This window comes from Callithrix jacchus, chromosome 11 (assembly GCF_049354715.1).
Source record: "Callithrix jacchus isolate 240 chromosome 11, calJac240_pri, whole genome shotgun sequence".
Taxonomy (NCBI): Eukaryota; Metazoa; Chordata; class Mammalia; order Primates; family Cebidae; genus Callithrix; species Callithrix jacchus.
Window position 1 is genome coordinate 51,390,295 of NC_133512.1, and position 20,474 is coordinate 51,410,768.

Sequence of the window (20,474 nt, forward strand, 5' to 3'; positions counted from 1 at the left end):
TTAATTGTGAATGGATGCCATTATATACTCTTTTCCCTCATTACCAAAATAACATTTTTTCTTTTCTTTCTTTCTTTCTTTTTTTTTTTTTTTTTTGAGACCAAGATTCATTTTTGTTGCTCAGGCTGGAGTGCAGTGGTGCAATCTCAATTCACTGCAACCTCCGCCTCCTGGGTTCAAGCAATTAACCTCCCTCAGCCTGCTGAGTAGCTAGGACTACAGTTGTACACCACCATCTCAAGCTAATTTTTGTATTTTTAGTAGAGATGGGGTTTTGCCATGTTGGCCAGGCTGATCTCAAACTCCTGACCTCCGGTGATCCACCTGCCTTGGCCTCACACAGTGCTGGGATTACAGGTGTGAGCCACCGTGCCCAGCCAATAACATGTGTTTTTTAACATACCAGAAAATATGGAAAAATGTAAAGAAGAGGAAACCCACTTTTACTATTACTACCACAGCTGAAACAGCAGCTATCTGTTATATGTAAACTGGTTGATGTTTTCATAGCTTGAAAAAAGTGAAAGTATTTACACCACAGAATAGGCAAATGGCATAAATCAGAGCCCTTGAAGACTCCTATCCTAGTCTTAGTTGTTAAACACTTTCTAGCAAACCATTGAGCCATACGCATACACACATGCATGTATGTATTTATATATTTGTTTACATATCTATTTTCCCCCAATATTTAGATAATACTATAATGCAGCTATAAACTGTAAGTGTGTTTCTGACCCAAAGAATATCTGAGCCATCTTAGGAAATTAATAGAACATCTCTTTCTCATATCCTGTGTAGGGGGAACAAGGACCACAAGGCTTTCCAGGGCCAAAGGGCACAATGGGCTATGGCCTCCCAGGCCAGAAGGTAAGTATCTCAGGATCTTAGAAAAATGCGTAGGCTTACGGATTCAGTAGCTTAACTTTTTCTTTGGAAGAACCCTAATATATATGTCATGCCTCCCCCTACAACTCTCAGAAGAAAAAAAATCCACTTGAAATTAAATCCTTATGCATTGCTTTTTCTACCTATAAATAGGTTTACTTCATAAAATGTCCTTTACTTTGAGAGGTTGAGACAGGGGGATTGCTTGAAGCCAGAAGTTCAAGACCAGCTTGAGCAATATAGTGAGATCCCATCTCTACATTTAAAGGAAAAAAACCTCATTTTCTTTATTCTCAGAAGATAAGTAATAAATCCTGCAACATACTATGTAGGAGATACCAGATAACTCAGGTACCTGATAAATTGTGTAATAGTTGAGTGTCCTGAAAGGTGAGCTGATTAGATGGTATTATATCTCAAGGTCTCTTTACTGTGAGACCTCTGGCTCATCATGAATTAGAGGATGGTATCTGATGACATGTAAATAAATTACCCCCAATTTTTTTTTCAAACAGTATATTCGTATGAACAAGAAGTGAAGGTCTTCAAGAGACACCAGTTGCAGATAAACAAAATTATAGATCTTTTCTTATCTGGTTTTTATATTTACATTCTGAACCTATGATTTTACCTTATTGTAAAGGGAGAGCACGGAGACCAGGGTGATGTAGGAAAGAAAGGCGATAAAGGAGAAATTGGAGAGCCTGGATCTCCAGGAATACAGGCAAGAAGTAGTTTTTAATGTCTCATTATGATTTTATACTCTAACTGGTTCCAACATATATTGACTTTTACTCTTTTTCCAATAAGTAGGGTTTGCAAGGACCCAAAGGAGACCTAGGACTTACAGTGAGTATCCATTCTAGAGGGTAATTGAGGGTTTTGTGATTGCGAAATTGTTGCATTCATGCTTTAGCTTTAGAATTATGAATTTTTTGGATGCAGAATTCCAGTTGCTATTTAAATGAAAGCAACTACTACCAGCCCAGTGTTGACTTAGATGCATGAGGTAATTGAATCTGAATATAAGGGAAGAAATAACACTAGGAGCCTTGTCCTGGTGGATGTGTGTGACCACTCCCCTCAGATCCTTGGTAGAAATGATCACACTGCTATTATTGGCAACAAGAAGGTGAGCTTTTTGTTTCAAAAAAGCCAAATTACCAAATGTCTTTATTTTATGTGGTCCATCTCAATTTAAAATGAGGGAGGAGAGCAGCAATCACAAAATTGGGATTACATCTATGTATTCATTCAATTATTCAGTGTTTGTTAAGCATCTACAAACTTTTTCCTATTATTCTCCCACACCATTAAGAACAGAAAACTGACTCTTGAAAATCTTGTGAGTGGGAAGGCAAAGTCTAATTCTTCCTTTCTGATTTGAAAGCTATGCATCTTGTGGAGTTGAGGAAAAACAGGGATCTTTTTTTTTTCCTGTTGGACGTTTCCAGGCGTCATGGTCTTGGGGGCTGATTCGATGTACTGCGCTAGGAATGTTCAAGTGTGAGGGAGAGGGAGTTCAGGTGGTGAAGGCAAGAGCTGAGAGCTAATCATGTGACCAACAGAACTGTGTGTTCTGTGGCCTGTCTGCCTTTTTCTCTTTGTTGTTCCCCACCACAAGTCTGACCCCTAAAGATGCCCATAGTAGATGAAGTAGCTATATATGCAGCAATTTCTCCCCAAAAGTAGCAGGGGAGAGTGTATGCAAATGAGCAGAGGAACGTTCCCTGTATGTTTATACCTGCCCTACTGTCCCAACATGGGGAGTGGGATTGGTTTCCTTTCTCCATTCACTTATTCATCATTCATTTCACCAACACTTATTAGACGTATCCAGTAAACCTTACTCTGGATCAGGCTCTGAAATAGGCACTGGGGGAATAGTGGAGAGTGAGGCTACCTCTTGGGATTGAAGGAGCTCATAGCCTGGTGGAGAGAAAGACAACAAAGGATGCTCACCTACGGCATGATAAATGCTATGATAGAAGAAGTGGTCTGGGGGTCGAGAGCAGACAAAATGGTGTATGATGGTGTTTGAGGGCAGGATACGCTTTATCTATTGAGTGGAAGCTTTTCAGCCAAGAGACAGAGACCTTAGAAGTAGGGACATCATTCTGCTGACTTGGCTTTCTAGATTCTGGAAGAAGAGACTAGCAAGAAGAGAAGAGTGAAGGAAAAGAGAATTTAGTATGTGACAGGCTCTGTGTTAGGCTCCTCTATATCAGTACATGTTAGCTAGTACTGTAGGGTGTTTTAGAGGCCTCTTCTCTGGAACTCTGGTCCTTCTCCAGCTGGACTCCTTCCTCTGGGTGAGAAGTCCTTGGGGCCAAAGGGCACACACATATGTCCCTCTATGCTACACTCTGGATGCATGAAATTCCAGAATTCTCAGTTTAAATGGCCACAGGTTTAGAGAGCTGAAGCACAGGCCTTGATGCATGGGGCCAGCCAAGAGATGGCCAAACAGCAGATGGTTTCAGGGGATTTGGACAGAGCTTGGAAATGAGGACTGGGTTCACTGCATGAATGCTGGCCAAAGTCCCATGTAGTATAGGACTAGTGGGTTGTAGTACAAGAAGGAGGCAGGCTGATGGCCATAACCTTCTCTTACCTAGGATCTCACCTTTACTCTGCATGACAGCTCCATGAGGCAGACAGTATCTCACATCAAATGGAGACACACAATAAGGTTGATCATTACGCCCAAAGTCATCTAACTGGTACAGTGCAGAGGCCTTATAGCTAGAGGTGGCCTATCTGATACCAAATTCATGCTGCTCCCGATGAAAGCTGTTCTTGGAAGGCCTCTGTCCTCTCCTCCCTCATCCTTTCCCTGATCAAATGTATCCCCCAAAGCTATCAATTGTGTAGATTCATTTCAGACGAACACACTCTTCTTTTAAGAGGTAAATGGCATTGATGGCATTAAATGTTTTAATATTTCTCATAAAATTCCTTAAAAGGACTCTTATTTCTCCACCTTCCACTTCAGTGTTAGCATTTCTCAATGTCTATCCTCTCACTCTTCCCTGTCTTCAAACTCTAAGGGAATGCAGCCCCTAAAGGTAGGGAAACATACAGTTTGAAAAGGCTAATTCAATAGCACAGTGAAAGCATATGGCAAATTAAAAAATTTGTGATTTTATATTTAAACAGAAAGAATATGTTTGTCAAATGTGGGGTAGGGGAAACATACTGGCTTTAAAAAGGCTGAGAAGCCCTGCTCCAGGCAATCTTTTTTTAGTCCCTGTTTTAACAGCCATGCGTACGTTGGTGTTTCTCAAATGTGCCTCCTGCTTGGACAGTTCTTCTGAGCACCAGATCTAATATCCTACAGATCTAATATCCTACTGCCTGTGGACATCTCTAGTTGGATGTCTTAGACACATGAGATTCAGCCAGACTCAAGCTGGGCTCAATCGTCTTTATGAGCTCCTAACCTGCCCCTTTCCCACTCCCACCTCTCTCAGAGTATGGCCCCCTCAAAGTATGGCCCTGCTGTCATTTACCTCCTCTTAGACTCCTTCTTTCCCTCATCCTTTCTTCCAGTTACTCACCAAGCCCCTTGTTCTCCCTCTGGAATGTCCCTGCAGGCTTGTTCTTCTCATCCATTACTTCTGATGGCTTTTGTATTTTGCCTGAATTATTTAGGAACCTCAAACCCCTCCCCTGGTTCCTATGATCATATCTTTTAAATAAAAGTCCAACCAGAGCTTTGTCTAGGAATCGGGCGAGTCCCACTACCCAGGATAAAGTTCACACGCTTCAACATGACACAAAGGTCTTCGAGGGTCCCTCTGTCTCCAACACTTCTTGTCATTGTTTTGGCTATGCACCCCGATTCCTAAGTTTACTCTGGTACTGTTATACAGTGTGCCCTGAGAGAAGGCTGATCCTCTTGCCTGAACGCTCCCACTTGCTGTCCCAACCTGGTCAGGGTCTGCCTCCCTGGACCACAATCCCATTCCCATTCTCCTGCCCCAGGAATACCCAGCAGATCAAGATGGTTCCTTGGCTCTACAGAGCACTTAAAAAAGTCTTCGTTTGTCTGCCTCTTCAGAGACTACGAATCCTTTGAGGGGTATAAATGTGATGCCTTGATCACTGGCACCAAGTAGCCAAGGTAGTTATTCAGTGATTTTAGTGGAAGGAATGAACTCTTCTAGTCACTTAAATGCAAAGAATATGAAGAAAAAAAATTAAATATATATATATGGTGACTTCAAGCATCCTAAACCTGATTATGCCACAAAAATATGTTGAAAAATTAAAATCCAACCTTGATCCATGCATTGCTCCTGTAAGTCAATAAAAGATATTCCCATAGAAAAAGATAGGGCAAAGAACATACAAAGATATGCACAAGGGAATACAATTTGGAAACATGCATATGAAATGAAATGTAGCCTCACAAGTAATTTAATGAATATATTTTAAAACAATGAGAAATTTTGCTCTACCAAGTGGCAAAGATGATATAACAATAGTTGCCAATATTGTGTGGCTAAAATAAAATGGGTTTTCTTATTGCTGCTGTTGAAGCTGTCAGTTACTACAACTTACCTGAAGTACAGTATGAGAGTGTGAATCACAGAGCCTTAAAGTGGCCATACATTCAATTTCAGTAATCAAGATTTTCAAAATCCTTAATAATGTGGAAGATGAATTATAATATTGTATTAAGTGAAAAATTATAACCATACAAACTTGGTATTTTTTCCATTTATAAAAAATTAAACATATAAATACATATATCTCCCCTTTCTAGATGTACTTAATATAAATATACAAATACATACATTTTACCTTTCTATACATATTCTTGTTTCAGATTTTTTAAATGGCTTTTTAAATGTGGAAAAGCATGGCAAAGCCTAGAAAAAAGATGACTGTTGACTCTCTCATTTTGAAGAATTGTGTTATATAACTCAGCACTGCAGTAGAAGTTCTTTTTAAATAGCCAGTTGTAATCATTAGCTTTTACTCAGTTTACAGCTTAAAAAGTTAAATTAAAATACTCTGAATATTTCCCATGTATTCTACTTTTAAGCCATGTTACTGGCTATATCACCTCTACCTCGATTCTGTCATTATAGACTTGTTCTTACAAATTTTACTTTTGCACCTGTTAAATTGTTTTTTCTTAGATTGGGTCCACTGGTCCTTCCCGTTGAGATCTAGGCTTCTGTTAATCATCTCTTTTAGCTTCAAGTGTTTGGCCAATGTAGAATCCTGCCTTCCCTAGTCCCATTGTAGTTAGTTATAAACACACTGCACAGGGAGGGGCATTGGCAGCTGTCTTTCTAGTACCCAGCTCATTTCAGGCCCTTCTGATGGAGCTTGTGGGCAGCAGGACAAGGAAGGGGCATTCAGGAACATGGGGAAATGTCACGGAAGAGCCAAACTGAGAGTGTTAAGAGACTGAAGAGAGGACTTGAAAAACCAGGAACTAGTACAGAAAAGAAGAGAAAATATGGCATAGAATGATTCTCTCTAGGTATTGGGGCTTGTCTTGGTTGCTCAGCATAGGTGGTTTAAATTGTATAACTGAATGTATATATAGCACCACACCACTGTCAATATGGTAAAGTTGCCAGACCCTGTGCTAAGACGTACCTTAACAGTGTTTAATCCATACTATAGCCCTGAGATGTAGATACTGTTAGGGCACCAGATGCCCAAGTTCACACAGCTGATAAATGCTGCAGTTGGAATTTGAATTCCAAAAGTCTCAGCTATTAAGTTTCACAGCTCAAATGCATTTTAATTATGATATAGTCCACATTTGACTTCTGTGTTATTTATTTTATTTTCTGCAGTGGAAGGATTCAGTCAAATGGTCCAATGCTGATTGTAATAAGATATCTTTCATGGCCATAGGAAAAATATTATAGTCATACATTTAGTGGTAATACATTTTTCTTTTTATCCCCCAGAAAGAAGAAATTATCAAACTTATTACAGAAATATGTGGTAAGATTTGACTATCAAGAAAAAAACATTAAAGTATCACCCTTACTATGTACTGTGTTGGTGAGAGAATATGTTCATGCAGATGTATATTATATAGCTAGTGGGAAAATGTGAGGTTCATTTGAAAAGTCAATGGAAACTGAAAGGAAGCAGTAACAGAGACTGTGGGAATCCTGAAGTAAGAAAATAAAATCATCTTCCCAGGCTAGTTAAGGCATGTGAAGGTGCTGGCCTAGAATGTGTAGGCAGCCAGACCTTTCTGTCAGCATAGTGCTTATTTGTATCCAGTGACATTTACCTGAGCTGAGAAGAAAAACTCAAAAAAGGAAATACAACTACAAAAGCCCATCTGGTATTTGAGTCCAGCCTAGCTGGTGATTAGAATTTATGTGTTTTTCCTGAAGCTATGAAATCTTTCCAAGTTGAGTTTTGAGTTGTACTCAGTCCCAAAGGTGGGAGGACAGAGTCAGGTGTTCATCTTGCTTCACAACTACTAAATACTTCCATAACTGAATAGCAGACTTAGAGTTACAAGAAAGAGAAAGTGAAGGAAAAAAATTAGCCAAAAGACAAGAGACTAATGGAATAATAATGGGAGAATCTTCTGGGTTTAAAGTGGTCAGAGGCAGGCATATCATTGTCCTCCTATACAGGGAATCCCAGAACCAGCTTATTCCCTAAAAGACTGCTGGGCCTAAGAAGCAGCCTGGGAGTCTCTCTGATGAGAGGCCATTCTAGACATGGCTTTCGGGTTCTAGAAGTCTTATAAAAATAGCACATGATTGCCTGATGGTTTTCTGTAGTAGGCTTGTTAAACAACAACATGAAGATATGAATAAAGAAACAGAACCCTGATAAACGTATTTCCTGGTGACTCTAGCAACTGCTTTAAGTGGTTATCAACCTAAATAGAAGGTGTTTTTTTTTTCTTCTTTTTGGAGATTGAGTCTCATCAGTTGCCAGGCTGGAGTGCAGTGGCGCGATCTCAGCTCACTACAACCTCTGCCTCCTAGGTTCGAGCCATTCCCCTGCCTCAGCCTCCTGAGTAGCTGGGACTACAGCTGTGCACGACCACGCCTGGCTCATTTTTTGTGTTTTAGTAGAGATGGGGTTTTACGATATTGGTCAGGATGGTTTTGATCTCCTGACCTCATGATCCCCCTGCTTTGGCCTCCCAGTGCTGGGATTACAGGGGTAAGCCACCGCGCCTGGCAAGGTTTTTTTAATTGACAAGTGTTCTCTGGGATCACTTCCTTCAAAAGTTTTTAGCATGGATGTACTGCTGGCCTCCTTGATAACATGAAAGCTGCCATAGTTGTCACTGTGGGTAATTGGAGACATAAAAAATAGAGTAGTTAGGGTAGGTTTTCCTAGGTACATTTAAGGTCCCAGTCCTTCCACCACAATGACAATTTTTCATCTCATTACTTCATCCATTGGCCAGGCTGGTGAGCAAATCTCAATTTTCATATAAGGCTATGGCTGAAGACCGAAATATTAGCTCTCGTATTCAGATTAAATACAGTAGTGGTATGATAAAGAGCAAATGTAGGATGGTGGTTTCCTCTTTGGGAGAGGAAGAAGAATGTTATTGGGAAGGCATCCACAGGGTATGTTAACTCTTTTAAAATATTTGGCCGGGTGCGGTGGCTCACGCCTGTAATCCCAGCACTTTGGGAGGCTGAGGCGGGTGGATCATGAGGTCAAGAGATCGAGACCATCCTGGTCAACAAGGTGAAACACCGTCTCTACTAAAAATACACAAATTAGCTGGGCATGGTGGCGTGGGCCTATAGTCCCAGCTTCTGGGGATGCTGAGGCAGGAGAGTTGCTTGAATCCAGGAGGTGGAGGTTACAGTGAACCGAGATCGCGCCATTGCACTCCAGCCTGGGTAACAAGAGCGAAACTCCGTCTCAAAAAAAAAAAATTTTTACTTTTTAATCCAAGAAATAAGCACATAAGTATTTATTATTTTATCTACTACAGTGTTTTTTCCCATATACACACACACACATATGAAAAAATATATATATGTTTTAAAAGAGTCAATTGTAGAACCAGAAAGGAGACAGCTGTCAGATATTTTCACAATCACAGAAAAGGAAGAGAATAATTGAATAATTGAGGTCTCAGGTTCGTCGTTGCCTTTTTCTCTCCTCCCCTCATCAGTCTGACACCAGTCATTCTCTCAATGTTTCTATCTCAACATTCATCTTTTAGGTTGTGGGCCCAAATGCAAAGAGACTCCACTAGAGCTGGTGTTTGTGATTGACAGCTCAGAAAGCGTGGGACCAGAGAACTTCCAGATCATAAAAAATTTTGTGAAGATTATGGCTGACCGAGTTGCTCTGGACCTTGCCACAGCCCGCATAGGCGTAATCAACTATAGCCATAAGGTGGAGAAGGTGGCTAATTTGAAGCAGTTCTCCAGCAAGGATGACTTCAAGTTGGCTGTGGACAACATGCAGTATCTGGGGGAAGGCACATACACAGCCACTGCTCTCCAAGCAGCCAATGACATGTTTAAGGATGCAAGGCCAGGTGTAAAAAAAGTGGCCTTGGTCATCACTGATGGGCAGACAGATTCTCGTGATAAAGAGAAACTGACAGAGGTGGTGAAGAATGTCAGTGACACCAACGTGGAGATATTTGTAATCGGGGTGGTGAAGAAAAATGATCCCAACTTTGAAATATTCCACAAAGAAATGAATCTAATTGCTACTGACCCAGAGCATGTTTATCAGTTTGATGATTTCTTTACCCTACAAGGTAAGGAAGGCTGTCTGGCTCAGGGCAAAGGCATTTACATTGTTCCTCCAAGTACCATCTCACTGGTTTGTCCTGACCAAATAGAAAATTCTGGAGGTTAGTAAGGCTTATGCCAACATTAAATTGTAACACATAAACTCCAGAAGATAAAAACGTTTAGTATTATTCAGTTTGGAGGTTACAATCCCTTGTCTTTATTCAGGGTTAATAATTGCTAAGTTGGCCTTGGAGTTAACTAGAGTCCATGGTCAACAGACAGGAATGAAGAGAGAGAATAGGACTTGGGGATATTCCTAACATTGGTTAAGGTTCAGAAAGTTGCCTAACTAGAATAAGGATTTGAGACAGCCGACAGCAAGGCAGAAAATAGTCATGAAATAAAAAGTAAGAAGTGCATATTGAATGAAAAAAAGTTATGGTCATCTAAAGAGATGAGAAATTCAAGTAACTGGGATGAATTAATCATGAAATAAAAATTAAGAAGTGCATATTAAATGAAAAAAGTTATGGTCATCTAAAGAGATGAGAAATTCAAGTAACTGGGATGAATTTGAGGGCATGGTCTATTCTCTGTTTTAATGAAAGCACATAATGATGAGTAAACAGGTTGATATTAGGAATGTATCTCAAAGAACATCATTTTAAAATTCATAGTAGAGTCAGTGCTAATCTGATAGGCCTCTCTATGCTAAGTTTATCCTTTCATGTTAACTGATATTTACTAATGACTCATCTATGATTAAATTATGGTCAGTATGACTGTATAATGACATTTATCCCAATTCTTTGGAAACCGATGATTCATTCTGGCAGGCCTGTACTTGGCATGTTTGTGAAGTAAGTGAAAGGCTTCAGTTTGCCTTTGTCCTTCGTCCTTTAACCACCTAGGAGTGGGGTCTGATGTGGTTGGGCACAGCCCACCAGTGCCTCATGCCCTGCATACTCCATGTACCAGCACAACTGGCCCTACAGAGAGCATACCACACTCAGAAACTTTCCGTTTACTATTTCTCACCTTCTCCAGAGCTTTATAACCTGGGGTTCCACTTCTTCATTACCCTGCTGGCTGACTGGTGGGTTTATCTGATATGTTCAATCTCATTGGGGTGTGAATGTGTTTGAGTAGCCAGAGCCATTTCAGAGCCAACTCATATTTTAATCTTTGAAGAGCTTTATCATTCTATCTGGAGTTAGTAATTTGTTACAGCCAGTAAGGAATGTATTTTTCAACTGAGTGGCTATTTGCTATCCCTAATACCATAGGTAGTTGCGAATTCAACTTATTATGGGTGAGGCTAGCTCTTGACACGGAGTGACTCATGGTGAACAGAGACACTTTGGAAGAACGTACTTTAAAGTCATTCTTTTGCCTCTTTGTGTCATCATATGTATTTAATTATTTTAGATGACCTCTTATACAGGATGTAAAAAATGCTTTTATAAGTTAGTTTACTTAGCAGTTGATTTCAAGTAATAGGAAATTACATATTTTAAGGAGAGTACAGATCTTCTTAAATGAGTTTTAAGTATTGTTTCATTGCTTCTACTATCTCTCTTTTCTATTTCTTTTTTAAAAGATACCCTGAAGCAAAAGTTGTTTCAAAAAATTTGTGAGGATTTTGATTCCTATCTTCTTCAAATTTTTGGTTCATCATCACTTCAACCTGGATTTGGGATGTCAGGGGAAGAACTCAGTGAATCTACTCCAGAGACTCAAAAAGAAATTTCTGAGTCAGTAAGTAACTGTCTCACTTACTTTGTGGGCTTAAAATGGTGTGTTCTCTCTGTTTCATATCAAAGATTATTCTGCCCTGCATTGTCAAGAATCAGCTGAAGTATGTGTATTTTTAGGCTGTTGGCTTTAAGTGTTAGTATCTTGACTGTAGATTTCTATTCTGAAATAGCTTTAGGTTTTGTAGGGTATTTTTTTTTAACACTTCCATATTTTATAAGTAATTATTTATTACATATTGTCAATAATATTTTTTATATTATACCCCTATCACCATTAAAGTAATCATGTATGCTAGAACAGATTAATATGACACTCTGAATTCACCTACTTGGCATGCTGTGCAGCACCTTTCATACCAGGCCACAGCTCTCCCTCTTCATCTGTGCATCTGCTTCCCACTTTGTACCCTCTCAAGTTTTTTCTAAATATGCATATGCTCAATTGGCCACTCTCCCACACTCCAAGTCATGCTTTTGCTCATTTGGCTTCCACCTCCTGTGCTCTGAGTGAGGTCTGTGAGGGAGGCTATATATGCATATGGTGCAAGGTAGAGGCTGTTTCAGAGCCCCTCAATCACATAGCTTGTGAAGAACCACCTCCTGAATCAATTGAGACAAATGTGACTGTTATAGCAAGCTTATGGGAACTGACTTCAGCTAATCAGATTATGGGCAAATATTAGTTTTTTTAAGGAGAAAATGGGGGAGCCTTTCATAGTCACTGATGAGTGCTATAGTCTCTTCCCCACCAAGTTGCAACTTGGGCAAGTCTAGACCAATTTCTGTTACCCAATGGACATCCTCTGGCAAGCAGGCACATAGCAGTCATGCCCTCTTCTGTAAGTTCAGTGAATTCCTTGCATGCCCTTTTCTGAAGCTTTCATGTACATGAAACAGTGATCATAAGCATGTACAACAGTGTTCTAACATTAGGATTTATTGAACAGTCTGGTTAGACTAAGGCCCTAAGGAACATTTGGATCAGTAGTTGGACCCAGGGCCATTCAGGAATCAAGCCTAGGATACCATTCCTAAGGGTACAGACTATAGTACTCAGTAGATTCTCATATCCTGTTCACAAAAGGGAAGAAAGGCCTCTAACATATTTCTGTTTCATTAAATAGCAACCAACTGCAAAATGGGTAATTCCAGTCAGGGCAACAGATTCTACTAGGTTGCAGATTGAAATTAACACAAACATTTATACTCCATGGTCCACATCAGGGGTCAGCAAACTCTGTAAAGGGCCATATACTGAATAGTTTTGTATTTGCAGGTCATGTGATTTCTGTTTCAATTACTCAACTCTACATTTGAAGTAAAAATGTAGCCATAGACAATACTTAAATAAATGAATATGGCTGGGTTCTGATGAAACTTATTTACAAGAACAGGTAGTGACTCGGATTTGGCCCACAGTGGTTTGCCAACCCTAAATGATGCTGCCCATTTTAAAGTAGATTCCAGACAGTACTGAACACAGTCTATCTCCTCCTGAGCATGGATTGCTACTGAGGCCTCGCCTGTTTGTGTGGCTTACCACTTAGTCCCTCTCCTAGTCAATCATCATCCCTTTCTAAAGTCTTCCTAAACAAGAGCAAGCTCAGGTTTCATCCAGGAAGTGATGCTTCAGCTGAGCCCTCCTTATAATCACTGAATCACATTTCTTGCTATATTAATACCAATGAATTCCAGCAGCATGTATTGATCATTTACTGCTATGATAGATGGTGTGGCTCTTAAGACATTGCTCCTTCTTGAGAGAAGCTCACATTTTTTCAGGGAGATAGGTAAGTACAAGATGCATTATGAATTTTAGCAGAGCTATGAAGGAAGCACAAAGATGATGCAGTTAATTTCAGGAGATAGTAATAGGAAAGTGTCTCAGTCTATTGGGGCTGCTATAACAAAAATACCATAGACTGAGTGGCTTAAACAACAAACATTTATTTTTCACAGTTCTGGAGGTTGGGAAGTCTAAAACATGGTGTTTGGTGAGGGCTTGCTTTTTGGCTTTTAAACACTCACCTTCTTGTTGTGTCTTCACATGGCTGAGAGACAGCTCATCTCTCATATCACCTCTTATATGGGCATTGATCCCATTCATGAGGGCTCCACCCTCATGAACTAATCTCCTCCCAAAGTCCCACCTTCAAATACCATCACATTGGGGATTCAGGTTTCAATATATGATTTTTGGAGGGATATAAACATTTAGTTCATAATATAAGTCATCACAGAGGAGGTGACATTGAGTCAAGTTTTAAGAATAACTAGGAGTTTTTCAAAAGAAAGACAGGGGGAAGGGTATTCCCAGCAAAAACAAAAGAAAAAAAAAACCTGTAGGCAAAGGGAGATTTTAAAGTGCCATAGCATTTCAAGACAGTTCAACAAGTTCAGTCTAATTGTAGCCTAGGGTGTGGGTGGCAGAGTGATGAGAGTTAAAGCTGGACAAGTAATTTAAGGACAAGTAATTAAATGTTTTAATGTATTAAGGCAAGGAGCTTGAACTTCATATATAGGCCAGGCAGCCAGAGACAGCAGAGAAGTTTTAAAAGCAAGAGTCGTATAGCCATATTTGGTTCACAGAAAGAATAGCCCTAGTTGCTATGTGACACATACCTAGGAGAAGGAGGTGAGGAGTCTGGAGACTGAGATATGAGACGTGATAGTCCAGGGAAGTGATAATGAGGCCCTGAAAGAAGGCAGGACAGTGGGAATAAAAAGGAGGCACAGATTAAAAAGCCATTTCTAGGGTAGAATTAACAGGGTATAGAGATTGAAAGGATTGGAGGTTAGGGAGAGAGAGGGGGGTTTGGGTAGGACCACTGCATTTCTAGCATGGAGATGAGATGGATTGAAACACTATATACTGAAATGGAGAATATAAAAGGCAGGGTGGGCTTTTTTTTTTTTAAAGGAAAATAGTGAGTTTAGTTTGCACCATGTATAGTGGAGGTGCCTGAGGAACATCCAAGATAGTTATGACACAGAATGAGGAAAAGTAAGAACAGATACCTCTGTATTATGTCCCAGGAAGCCCAATGGCCTTGAGAGACAAATGACATTAACAGGCTAGGACAGTTGAAGCTTTCTAGTAGCTGGAGAGGGGAGGAAATAAGAAAAATACAACTGAAATAGTGTGAATTTATAACACCAAGAGCCACATGAAGGGAAACTGAACATCAGCTAGGTCTCTCTAGAGGAACTTTGTCCCAGATAGTGGGACCTTGCAATGAACTTGACCTTCTCGGATAGTGCCTCTTGTCTCTAGACTTTCTCATTTTTTTAAGAAGCACCAATGCAAAACTGAATTTTTAAGAAATTATTTCCTTATAGATACTTAGTTTGAACAAACATTTGTGCTTTTATATTCACATTTAAGTCTCTGACATATAGTAATGCATCGTTTAATGACAGGGACACTTTCTGAGAAATGTTTCGCTAGGCAATTTTGTTTTTGTGTGAATATCATAGAGTGTACTCACACAAACCTACATAGTATAGCCTACTACACACCTGGGCTCTATAATTAGAGCTGTCAAAAACGTTTACTGGGTAACCTCAGAATGCAGGCTGTTTTACTGCACTAATGTATGAGAGGTTTAAACAGAATAAAATTCTGCCTTCCACCCTTTATGAAAGCCCAAACTCAAGGTATTCCTAAAGGCCCTCAGTAACTTTAAAATGCAAATAAATAACCTTCGGTTTAAGTATTTGAGTGTAGAGAGACCTGACAAAGAAGTGTTATTGATTCTTGGGGAGAATCAATCAACAAGTACTCCTGAGAAGCCAGACAACTTGAAGGCTTCGGCTGTGGAGCCAGCTAGCAGTAGAATCCCCAGAGCCAAATTGGAGAAATTTTGACCCACACTCGTGGGGAAATGCTAAGTCTTAACACAAACACTAATGCAAATGATCATTATCATTCATCCAGAGAAGACATACGCTCAGATTTGAAGACTTTGTCTGTAATATATGCAAAATTCTGGGTAAAAAAATATGAGGAAAATGTGTGGAAATCAGAATGCGAAAGACCTTTTGGGTGTGGCACCTGATCAGCAATCTTCCTTAGCTCCTGCATGCATGTTCTTGGGATACTGCACTGAGTCTGTTTTCCTCCCCTTGAAGATCAGCTCAAAGGCTGAAAGAGAATGATGATAACATGTCTGCTTGTCCAGCAACATAGAACAGCCCTGCACTCCAGGTGTCAGCCCTCATGTGCCCCTAGACTCCTCTTTTGCGCCTTTTATCATAGTGTCCCTGCTTGGAGCTGAAGTCATCCTTCTTTCCCAAGGCAGGCCAGTGTGGTAGGAGTAGAGGTGCAGAGCACAAGTCAAGGCAAGCTTGTGTTTTCAGATCTAAGATTTATTAAAAAGAATAGAAATACAACAAACACCTCACTGAGTACTCATCCCCCAGAAGTAACTAGTGTTTCCATTTGTTCATTCATTCTTGCTCCAGATAGTCCTAGCTTTTTCCCTCCAGAGCAATTTTTCCTCCTCTCTCCAGAGATAACCACTATTGTGAATTGGGTGTTTATTCTGCCAGTCGTTCATGTTGTTGAATCCAACTTTTAGAGTTGGAAGGTATGTTAGGGCCTGATCTTTTTTATTTTAAAAATGATGATGTTAAAGTCTAGAGGAATTAAATAATGCAAATTAATCTCTTTCTCTTTTGTTCTTTGCATATCCTGATTAAGTTCAACCTAAAGATGAGTATAACAAAAAGATTAACCCATTGTGAATTTATTCAATGGATACTTTTTGCTGCCTGTTCTGTGCTATGGAGATAGAAAGAAAAAAGAGGTAGAGAAAGAAGAAAAGGAAGAAAGATATGACATAATTTTTCTTATCAGGGAAGTGATATTTATTCATATGAAATAATAAATAAGATAGTGGAGGGGAGGAAAATTTTTCTTTTTCCTCTACCCATCTTAGGATTATTAGCTAGGGCCTTGTAAATTAGACTGACAAAAGACAGATTAACAATAGAAAAGCACATGGAAGTTTATTAACATGTAGCATATAAACATAGGAGCATGGACGTGAGTAGCTCAAAATGGTTAGCACTTGGCCTTATATAACATCTTTTTTTATTGAGACAGAGTCTTTCTCTGTTACCCAGGCTGGAGTGCAATGATATGGTCTCAGCTCACTGCAACCTCTACTTCCTGGGTTCAAGTGATTCTCCTGCTTCAACCTCCCAAGTAGCTGGGACTACAGGTGCTTGCCACCACACCAGGCTAATCTTTGTATTTTTAGTAGAGATGGGATTTCACTATGTTGGCAAGGCTGGTCTTGAACTTCTGACCTCACAATCCTCCCACCTCAGCTCCCAAAGTGCTGGGATTACAGGGGTGAGCCACCATACTTGGCCCTACATAGCATTTTAATGAAAGAACAATAGAGCTTAGAGGAGTGACAAGACAATGGAAAAGGACTTTCTAGAGTAGCAGATGATGGGAAGGTAAACCTACGTGTGAGCTAAGAGAAGATAAGGATTAGTGAATAGTTTGTTATATAGAGTCCTGCGGCATGTTTCTGGGCAAAGTAAGGGTCTAGAGTACTCTCGAGTTATTTACTCTGATTTTCCTGATAGAGAGGAGTGACACCTTTATGAATGTATATCCTGCATTTAGACAAATGAGCTTGTATCTGCTTCTCAATTGCCTTTAGTTCAAAATAATCAATGTGCCAACGTGGTGTGTTTTGTGAGGCATATTCTGTTATTCTTCAATAGGATAGAACTAAAGGCTAAATTCTACAGAATCAGTGCTAAGTATAGAAGAGTCAGAAGGTACTGTGCATCATCTAGAAGGGGAGAATCAGTACTGAATGGGTTATTGGAGAAGGTTTTGCAGATGAAGACCAATTTTTCCTAGGCTGTGGTGGAAAGGTTGATATTGACAGCCTGAGGCAGAATAAAGAGGAAGAAGGAATGAAAGGGAATAGTGGAAAGCAAGATTAGAACAATGAGCAGGAATCTGGGCATGGTGGCTCACACCTGTAATTCCAGCTACTTGGGAACCTGAGTCATGAGAATTGCATAAAGCTGGGAGGTGGAGCTTGTAGTAAGCCAAGGTTATGCTACTGCATGATCTAGCCTGGGCAACAGAGTGAGGCACTGTCTCAAAAATACAATACAATACAATACAATACAATACAATACAATACAATACAATACAATACAATACAATACAAGTTATAGAGTCACAGTGAAAGATACAGAATGATCATAATATAGATATTTTACAATAGCATATAGCATAGCAAACCAAACATACAGTATTTTTTTGTAAAAACAAAAAAATGTACATGCACATAGAAAAAAAGACTGGAGAAAAATACACCTGAACACCAACAATGATTATCTTTAGAAGGTAGAATTACTTCTCATTTCTATTTTCTCTTTTTAATATCCACATTTTCTAAAATTCCCTTCAATTAACATGCTTGCTTTTGTAGTAAGGAAATTATAAAAATTGCAAGCCATAATTATGCATTTGTTGAAATAATCTGACAGCTCACTGAGCCAGAAAAGTAATGAAATTATTTTTATTTATTTGCTTGTCTTGGAATCTGTGGTGTAATGTTAACAGATGTCAAAATTTCCAAATGATTATGTGATTGAGAAAGAGAACGCACATTCCTAAACTTAGAAGAGGTAAAAAAATAACCACTGAGGACTCAGGACTTGAACAAGGTAAAGACTTGAAGGCTGAGTTAATTCCTTGAAGAAAACCATGCTGCTTAGCCCATCTCTTCAATGGAACATTCTTACCTTCTAGACCATATATCTGACGTGTAGACTAATGTCAGTTGACTTTTATATTTATTTTTTTTGCTTGAAATTAAATACATGCAGGCAAAAAACAACAGTACTTTTCTTCCTGAAGGTTTGGTACTAGTTTACCAATAACTTTTGGGAAGTTTCATTAACTGTTTATAGCTTTGTATTCCCCCACCCAGTAGAAAATAAGAGACCCAGTGCTGGGTTCAGGAGGCCAAGGTGGGAGGATCATTTGAAGCCAGGAGTTTGAGACCAGGCTGGGCAACATATCAAGACCCCATCTCTATAAAAAAGAAAAAAGAAGAGACCAAGAAACTTTTCCTCTAGCCTTAAATTCTCTAGTATAATGATTATTTTTAAAAGTTCACATTTAAATTGCTGTATGTGCATACAGGATTATTCTGAAAGAAAGATGAACCTCAAGTAATCCATAATTTTTTTCCCCCACTTGTACCAAAAGTTGTGTTTAGGGGGCAGTGAAAAGTTCCTCTTGTATTTAAATTGTGTGTCCTTTATATAGGGCTAATGACCAATCCTAATGGAAATCTTTGCTCTGAGTCATCTGATAGTAATTTAATCACTGTGAAAAATACACATATGTGAGTAATGGTACTAATTAGTCTTTTCCTCGTGTCTGTGCACACACACAAAATTAAAAGCAATAGAACAGCTTAGGTGGCAGAGGACAGCTAATGATGACAGCACACCAGGATACCTGGGTAAAAAGGCATAAAAAACTACCTCAGTCACAGATTTGCCTATTTAAATAAACAAACAAAAAAGCAAACAAACAAGAGAAACCTTGGCAAGGATAAATAACCAAGTGCCAGGACTCAGGTGAATGACTGATTCAACTGCATGCAGCTGGAATCCAAGGAAGAATTTGAAAAAGAATAAAGAATATAATTATTCCCATAAAAGATTTGTCTAGCTCCTGGCAGTTGTCAAGAATATCTGACAAGATTTTTTTTTTAAATCATACTTTAAGTCCTGCGATACATGTGAAGAATGTGCAGGTTTGTTACATAGATATACATGTGCCATGGTGGTTTGCTGCACCCATCAACCTGTCATCTACATTAGGTATTTCTCCTAATGCTATCCCTTCCCTAGCCCCCTACCCTCCACAACAGACCCCAGTGTGTGATGTTCCCTTCCCTGTGTCCATGTGTTCTCATTGTTTAACTCCCACTTATGAGTGAGAACATGTGGTGTTTGGTTTTCTATTCCTGTGTTAGTTTGCTGAGAATGATGGTTTCCAGCTTCATCATGCCCCTGCAAAAAACATGAACTCATCCTTTTTTATGGCTACATAGTATTAGATAGTGTATATGTGCCACATTTTCTTTATTCAGTCTATCATTGATGGGCATTTGGGTTGGTTCCAAGCCTTTGTTATTATGAATAGTGCTGCAATAAGCATGCATGTGCATGTATCTTTATAGTAGAACTTAAACAAATTTACAAGAAAAAAACAACCCCATCAAAAAGTGGGTGAAGGATATGAACAGATGCTTCTCAAAAGAAGACATTTGTGCAGCCAACAAACATATGAAAAAATGCTCACCGTCACTGGTCATTAGAGAAATGCAAATCGAAACCACAATGAGATACCATCTCACGCCAGTTAGAATGGTGATCATTAAAAAGTCAGGAGACAACAGATGCTGCAGAGGATGTGGAGAAATAGGAACACTTTTACACTGTTGGTGAGAATGTAAATTAGTTCAACCATTGTGGAAGACAGTTTGGCAATTCCTCAAGGATCTGGAACTGGAAATACCATTTGACCCAGCAATCCCATTACTGGGTATAAACCCAAAGGATTATACATCATTCTACTATAAAGACATGATTTTTTTTTAAAGTAAAACACCTTTCTTTCTTGTTTTGTTAGATATCATAAATTTGGATGAAACTTGGAAGTGTTAGTCCAGAAAATTTGTTTTGAAATGAAAATCCTTTGTCCTTTAGATATCAAACATTTCTTAGAGCATTTGAAGTTAAGCATCCTATAGCATTTCGCATTAGCTGGGGTCTGATAATAGAAAGAGCAGGCAAAGGTGTCTGCAGCTGAGATTTGGGTAAGCAATCAAAAAGTGATTGGTGTTGTTTTTATTTCAGCTGTATTATTGTCTTCTGCTACCCTAATTTCCAATCTCAAAATTGATTGAGTTCATGGCAAATATTTTGGAATATACTGTTAAGCTGTCTAGTGTTAGGAAATGGAGAAAGGCCATAAAAATGTTAAAGAAATGAGTGGTTATTTTCTTATATCAGTGGCTAAGAAAAGAATGAAAATAAACTCCTCCCA

General features: G+C 39.2%; 1 protein-coding gene across 31 annotated transcripts in view; it reads left to right on the plus strand.

Annotated features, from left to right (window-relative positions):
• COL28A1 (collagen type XXVIII alpha 1 chain) overlaps positions 1 to 20,474 on the plus strand; it is a 196,372-nt gene that overhangs the window by 172,210 nt on the left and 3,688 nt on the right. For all 31 annotated transcript variants that reach the window (XM_017975339.4, XM_078342703.1, XM_078342705.1 and 28 more), the window contains 6 exons: positions 802 to 870; positions 1,532 to 1,612; positions 1,702 to 1,737; positions 6,828 to 6,864; positions 9,086 to 9,634; positions 11,212 to 11,369. In XM_017975339.4, the coding sequence (XP_017830828.2) occupies positions 802 to 870; positions 1,532 to 1,612; positions 1,702 to 1,737; positions 6,828 to 6,864; positions 9,086 to 9,634; positions 11,212 to 11,369 (930 nt within the window). The remainder of the gene's footprint in view (positions 1 to 801; positions 871 to 1,531; positions 1,613 to 1,701; positions 1,738 to 6,827; positions 6,865 to 9,085; positions 9,635 to 11,211; positions 11,370 to 20,474) is intronic.